The sequence below is a fragment of the Xiphophorus couchianus genome, chromosome 23 (assembly GCF_001444195.1).
Source record: "Xiphophorus couchianus chromosome 23, X_couchianus-1.0, whole genome shotgun sequence".
Classification (NCBI taxonomy): Eukaryota; Metazoa; Chordata; class Actinopteri; order Cyprinodontiformes; family Poeciliidae; genus Xiphophorus; species Xiphophorus couchianus.
Genome location: NC_040250.1, coordinates 14,741,575 through 14,749,140, shown reverse-complemented (window position 1 = coordinate 14,749,140; position 7,566 = coordinate 14,741,575). Strand labels below are relative to the sequence as shown.

The 7,566-nt window shown below is 43.2% G+C and overlaps 1 protein-coding gene across 1 annotated transcript; it reads right to left on the bottom strand.

Annotated features, from left to right (window-relative positions):
• Window positions 1-455: 455 nt before the first annotated feature.
• LOC114139406 (uncharacterized) lies at window positions 456-1,673 on the bottom strand. The gene has a single exon (XM_028009339.1). The coding sequence runs from the start codon at window positions 1,652-1,654 to the stop codon at window positions 1,010-1,012; it is 645 nt and encodes a 214-aa protein (XP_027865140.1). The 5' UTR covers window positions 1,655-1,673; the 3' UTR covers window positions 456-1,009.
• Window positions 1,674-7,566: the final 5,893 nt, after the last annotated feature.

The following is a 7,566-nucleotide window of genomic DNA, read 5'->3' as shown; positions in this document are numbered from 1 at the left end:
GTTAATGACAAAAATGGTTGTCAATAACCGTCAGAGGTTAATGACAACCGTCATCACTCAGAGGGCCCCTCTGAGTGAGCTTAATTTTAATGCAAATCATTCAAAGAATGTTTGATAAATCTCACATTTAATTTGCCTTTACCTATGAACTTTTGTTCATGCAGTTCAGACAATCACTCATAAAATATCATGAGAAAGGCACAGGCAAAGCTGTGTTAAGAGAGAGAGAAAATAAAGGATGATGCCAGAGTCAACCTGCATGTTGTCAGATCTACTAAGAGAACTTTGACTTTGAGTGGGACTTGTCAGTGATGGCAGCTAAGTCGGCGAGCTCAGTCATTCACACACTCTCTCCATCTCTCACACACAGAAGAAGGCTCACTTTACTGTCAGTGTAGTGTTTTCAACGTAGCTGTTGGTGACACCGAGTTAAACCACAAATGAAGACCCTGGAGTTCAGTTGCAGCTTGTTTAATTGTCTTCATGAACATGTGGTGAAAACTGAAATGACAGAAAATATACTCTATCTCAACATGTAGAGAGATATATGCCCAAATTAAGTGGTTCAAGTTCGCTAAAATAACATTACAGGAAAATCAACAATAACATCCAACTAAACAGTATAAACTGCCATATGATGTAACTTACGGCGTTCCTGCATGATAATTCAGAGTGGATGGCATCGGATAACATTTCCATGCTGCCTCTTGCATGTGAACCTTTGTTTTTAGCAAAAACGGAATACCGGAAGTACGTAACCGGAACCGGAAGTAGGTAACCGGAACCGGAAGTAGAATTTACCGATAAAGCATTCTTTATAAAAACTTATATAAAGCATAAATTGTTTGTCTAAACAACTTGCAATCATTTTAATTACAATGAAATACTTTTAGAATTATTTATTCAACCTTATGAACTTACTTATTTATAGGAATGTCTTAAGGACAACACACTCCCCGCCTGGCCACTACACTAATGAGGCCACTATACTAAACAATCCATTAAACATTCAGTCCTTTGGCATGAGAAGGATAACTTCTGTAACTGGTCGCATGAATGTCTTTACACAACCTTGACTCCATCCCTTTACCTCGATCTTTCTTACTCGACTGTCTTTGCCTGGGAATGTTGCATTAACCTTTGCCATGGGCCAGCTGTTGCGTGTAACTTGCGCGTCCTTTAGCAGAACTAGGTCACCAACTTGAAGGTTTCTACATGATACAGTCCATTTCTGTCTTTGTTGCAAAGTGGGCAAATACTCATGCCTCCAGCGTGTCCAAAACTGGTTGGAAAGAGCTTGAACTTGTCTCCATTGTTTGGTGTAAAGGTCTTTATCCAAGAAGTCTCCGGGTGGAGGTTGAAGGCAAGATTTCTGTGTAATGAGCATCGATGGGGATAGAACAAAGGGGTTCTCTGGATCCGACGACACTGGGACAAGTGGCCTTGCGTTTATGATGGCTGTTATTTCGGCCATGAGTGTGCATAGCACCTCATGAGTCAACTGTATCTTATTTCGCAGCAACATGGAGTCCAGGATTCTGCGGGCAACTCCGATCATGCGCTCCCAAGAACCTCCCATGTGAGACGCATGTGGAGGATTGAACTCCCAGCTGCAACCTTGCTCTGTTAGATACTTCTGCATTGATTTGTCCATTCCTAGTTCCTTGGAAGCCCCAACAAAATTGGTGCCCCAATCTGACAACAACTGTTTGGCGGGACCTCTTAGAGCAAAGAAGCGACGGAGGGCATTTACGCAGCTGGAGGTGTCTAGAGATTCGATTACCTCAATATGGACAGCCCTTGAACTCATGCAGGTAAACATAATGGCCCATCTCTTACTTTCAGCTAGTCCGCCCCTGGTGCGTCTGGCAGTAATAGTCCAGGGCCCGAAAACGTCGAGGCCAACATAAGTAAAACGAGAACAAGTCTTTAGGCGTTCAGGTGGTAGAGCCGCCATGAGTTGTTGTTCTACTTTCCCACGCAATTTGCGGCAGGTTACACATTTGTGGATCACTGAGTTGACAAGTGTTTTGCACCCTAAAAGCCACAGTCCTGCAGCCCTGATGGCTCCTTCCGTCAGATGACGGCCTTGATGTTCCACTAGCTCGTGGTGATGACGAGTGAGCAGGAGAGAGATGTGACTGTGTTTAGGGAGAATTAATGGACTTCTTTCCAAGTTCTCAATTCCTGAGTGTTTGAGTCGGCCACCGACAGAGATGAGACCATCCTGCAGGATTGGACTGAGCTTTTGTAGAGGGCTCTGCTTTGAGATTGGCTTACCAGCATTAAGGGCAGAAAGTTCTTTTTCAAAGTGAGCCTTTTGTGTCTCTTTGAGGATGACAGTTTTTGCCTGAGCTATCTCCTCTGGAGTTCGCGGGAGGTGACATTTGTGCCAGCCTTTGCATTTGCTGTTTGGATTAGTCCCATTGAAAGATTTTGCGATGTGGATAAGGTTTGCTATAGCTCTGACTAAGGACTTGAAAGTAGAAAAGCGCTCGAAACGTTCACTGTTGAGTACTCGGAGGTGAGTAACATAAGTTCTGATTTCTGGCCTAATCTCTGAATCTTTGTCAGGTTCGATTAAATCAAAGATTTCACTCACGTGTGGTATCTCTGCAGGAGGATGGCGGATGAAGGATGGTCCGGTGAACCAAGTTGACCTTTTTAGCTGAGCTGCTGACAATGACCTCGACGCATGGTCTGCTGGGTTTTCCTCTGTACGCACATAGTGCCATTGTTCTGGCTTTGACGACTGGCGAATGCGCTGTGTTCTGTTGTGGACATATGTATAGAATCTTCTAGAGTCGTTGCAGATGTAGCCTAGCACCACCTTACTGTCGGTATAAAAGTGTATTGCATCAAAATGTAAGTCCAACTCGTCCTGAATGAGGTCAGCCATTTCCACTGCCAAGACTGCTGCACAGAGTTCAAGTCTTGGTATGGTTGGTTCTGACAGGGGAGTTAGCTTTGCCTTGCCCATTATGAATCCAACCTCAACCTTGCCATCTGCTTGGGTTGCCTTTAAATAGCTTACGGCCCCTATGGCCTTGGTTGATGCGTCTGAGAATAAACACAGTTCTTTATGCGTCGCTTGACTGAGAGAAGTAGATGTGAAAGTTCTAGGGACATGTAGTTCCTTTAGGTCCTGAAGGGAATTCTTCCATGTTTCCCAGTTACTTTGTTTGTCCTCTGGAAGGGGTGTGTCCCAATCTGAACATTCAGAAGTGAGTTCTCTGAGCAGAGCTCTTCCTTGGATTGTGACTGGTGCCAATAGGCCCAGGGGATCAAAGACACTGTTGACGGATGAGAGAACACCACGTCGGGTAAATGGTCTGTTTGTGTCGGCTACTGAGTAAGTGAATGTGTCAGTTGTCATTTCCCAAATAAGACCAAGGCTTCGCTGGGACTGTATTTCTTCCCCACTTAAATTTAAGTCTTTAACGACTGCTGCACAGTCTTCTGGGCAGAAGGCCTGCATAACTGCCTGTGAGTTAGAAACAAACTTATGCAGGCGCAAATTAGATTCAGCGAGTGAAGCTTGTGTTCTTTGAAGCAAGTCTATTGCCTCAGCTGAAGAAGGAAGAGAAACCAAGCCATCATCTACGTAAAAGTGCCTCTCCACAAACTTGACAGTATCAGCACCGTATTCCTTTGCACCTACTCTGATGGCCTTGCGAAGTCCGTAAACAGCAACAGCAGGAGATGGTGAGTTGCCAAATACATGGACTTTCATGCGATAATCGATAACTTCCTTGTTTAAATCATTGTCTTTATGCCAAAGAAAACGGAGGAAGTTACGGTGGTCCTCACGCACCATAAAACAGTGAAACATTTGCTGTATATCTGCCATGATTGCAATGCTGTCAGTCCGGAAGCGGAGAAGAACACCAAGGAGTGTGTTATTTAGATCAGGGCCAGTAAGGAGGACATTGTTAAGTGAGACACCCTGGTACTGAGCACTAGAGTCGAAAACAACTCTGATCTGATCTGGCTTTTGTGGGTGATAAACTCCGAATGTCGGAAGATACCAACATTCCTCATCCTTTTTCAGTGGGGGTGCCAACTCAGCATGACCATTAGAAAAGATCTTTCCCATGAAGGCCACATATTGGTCTTGCATTCTTGGTTTCCTGTTTAGGTTGCATTTTAAGGATGAGAATCTTGTGAGTGCTTGTTCTCTGTTGTTTGGCAGCCGCTGGCGAGGTTCTTTAAACGGAAGTGGGGCGACCCAACTGTTGTCCTCGTCTCTGTACATAGCATTGTCCATTATTTTGATAAACATGGCGTCCTGTATTGAAGGAGCTGGTTTATTGTCATTTTCCGTCCGGTTAAAAACGGTTTGTCCCAACGCTTGCTCAGGTGCTTTACTCAGTCTATTCGTGTGTGGCATTTCTTTGAGTTGCAGAAGACTGTTGCATGGCTCAAAAACTGTTGGGCGACCATTTTCTAAGACAACCGTTTTTAGAGTGCTGACGGTCGGCCTATGAAGATTACCCAGACAAACCTCCCCTACTACAACCCATCCTAGATCTAAACGCTGGGCAAATGGAGCATTATGAGGGCCATTAACCCTCTGCCTGACCTTGTGCACCCGTAAAACATCTCGCCCAAGTAACAAGAGTATTTCAGCCTTAGGGTCTAGTTCTGGGAGGTACTTTGCTACGGATTGAAGATGTGGCTGGTGAAGTACTGCGCTAGGGGTTGGGATTTCACTTCTGTTGTTGGGAATGTCCTGACACTCAATGAGCGGGGGTAGAGGAATAACTACCGACCCATCTAGTGACTCAATCTGGAAACCTTGAGCCGTTTTGCCCCATGTTTCTACCACACCAGAACATGTTCTGAGATTGTAGGAGAAAGGTTCAGTTTTAATGTCAAAAAGTTCAAAAAACTCTGGCCTGGCTAGGGAACGATTGCTCTGATCATCTAATATTACATAAGCTTTGACTGCTCTGTTCTTGCAACCTAAAGGGTACACCCACGCAAGACATATCTTAGAACATGAACGACCCCACTGACCTGGTCCGCACACATCTGTGCAGCTTGTTATGACATCAACTGTGTCAGGACTGTTTTCTCCCTCCCCGCCATTCTCTTGTGCCAGTGAGGGAGCCTTGTTGATCTGGGCTGGAGAACCAGGATGCATGATTGTATCGTGGCTTGTGCTATCACATTCAGAACATGTTACTGCAGATTTACAGTCCTTTGCAAGATGAGTGACTGAAGAGCAGCATTTAAAGCATATTCCTTTCTCTTTGAGGAAGGCCTTCCTTTCAGTGAGTGGTTTGTTCCGAAACGTCCTGCATTTTTTGAGTGGGTGTGGCTTATTATGCAGTGGGCAGTTCCTGTTAAAGTCGTTGTTGGGGACAGAGATATTGGTTTTGTGTACAGTAATAGGTTTACTAGAGAAAAAGTTCTTTGAATTCTTTTCTGGTCTTGAGTGTGTTTGGTCGTATTGTTGGTGGAAACTTGGATCATTGCGTCTCTTAGCCTCTTTGCACACAAATTGGCAGAAATACTTAAAGGGTGGGAAACAGCCTCGATTTTCCTCTTTATATTGAGATCCATGTGACATCCACCTTTCCTGAAGACCGTGTGGGAGCTTTTCAACAATAGGCCTAATTCCGCGAGAAGTGTCCAGATATTGTAGGCCAGGGAGGTAGCCATCTTCCTTGGCGCTTTCAATCTCTTGTAGTAGATCCCCTAGTTCACGCAGTTTGATGTTATCTTTGACCGTTATTCTTGGAAAACTGTCCAATCGTTGGAAGAGTGACTTTTCGATTATTTCAGGAGCCGCATAACATTCGTTTAGTCTCTCCCATGCTTTATGTAGAGCCAATGTAGGGTTGTTGACATGTACTGAGCGTATGCGTTTTACCTGATCACTCGACTCTTTCCCTAACCATTTTGTCATGAGATCTAGCTGTTGAATGGGACTTAGGTGAGCATCCGCTGTTGCACTACAAAATGAAGAGTACCATGCTCCATAATTCTCTGGCCTATCATCAAACTGGTAAAGGCCCGAAGTGATCAGATCTCGTCTTGCTATGTATTGTGCAAATGGCTCAACTGGGTATGAAATGCTGGCTGGGGTGTTGCGGTGAGGCGTGAACGGTGAGCAAGTTGGGTTGAAGTGAGCGTTTTGTTTCATATCACTTATAGTCTGACTGGGCATATTTAGGGCAGCAACATTGTCCTTAGTGAGCTTTTGTTCAGAGCTGATGGGTTGTGGCTCTACACTGTGTTCAACGTGAGGATGCCATGATACAAATGTATCGAGTGAGCTTACTCGTGGGCGAGAGGTGGTTGGTGCTTTTTCAGGACATGGAGATTGTATTATGCCCATTTGAGATTGTACGTATTCACTTGTACGTTCTAATATTGACTTTTCTGACAGAGCTTTTCTCCTGTCGGGCTCCTCTTGTGTTGCTTCAGCTTCCTCCAGCACTTGGGCTTCAGCCACAGCAGCATCAGCTTCCTTTTGTAATGTTATCACTTCCAATGTTGCCTCTATTTTAGCTTTTTCCAATTCGCTTTGTGCTCTTTCAACTTTTAACTGTGCTTCTTTGGTTGCATAAGATGCTCTCACCTTAGCAGCTTCTGCTTTAGCTCGAGCGTAAGTAGCACTTACTGCTGATCCAGAAGAACGGCTGCATGCAGAGTTGTTGCTGGATGCCATTTTGATCGTGGAGAATAATCAATTGCCGCCTTTTCACTGTAGTGTTTTCAACGTAGCTGTTGGTGACACCGAGTTAAACCACAAATGAAGACCCTGGAGTTCAGTTGCAGCTTGTTTAATTGTCTTCATGAACATGTGGTGAAAACTGAAATGACAGAAAATATACTCTATCTCAACATGTAGAGAGATATATGCCCAAATTAAGTGGTTCAAGTTCGCTAAAATAACATTACAGGAAAATCAACAATAACATCCAACTAAACAGTATAAACTGCCATATGATGTAACTTACGGCGTTCCTGCATGATAATTCAGAGTGGATGGCATCGGATAACATTTCCATGCTGCCTCTTGCATGTGAACCTTTGTTTTTAGCAAAAACGGAATACCGGAAGTACGTAACCGGAACCGGAAGTAGATAACCGGAACCGGAAGTAGAATTTACCGATAAAGCATTCTTTATAAAAACTTATATAAAGCATAAATTGTTTGTCTAAACAACTTGCAATCATTTTAATTACAATGAAATACTTTTAGAATTATTTATTCAACCTTATGAACTTACTTATTTATAGGAATGTCTTAAGGACAACACAGTCAGTAATAATCACTGACTCACTCTCTCAGTCATTCAGAAGGTTACTTATCCGGTAATTCTCTTACAGTTATGAGTTATTAAGAAATTTATCTAGCACCTAAGACTTTATGATGTGGCAATTTAAGTAATTCATTTTGCTCTTTTTGGAATTTTTAAAAATAATATTAATGGCTTGAAAGGTTTTTGAGATATTTAAATTTTTTAAGTGTCAAACTATACTGTTTGTAACATCTTGAAGAAAAAAAAATACAACATAGTTTATTAAATCTACACAAATAAATGTTAAATA

What these genes read in the sequence shown, in the direction of transcription:
- LOC114139406 (XM_028009339.1), bottom strand. Translation starts at nt 1,654, where the DNA reads ATGGACAAATCAATGCAGAAGTATCTAACAGAGCAAGGTTGCAGCTGG.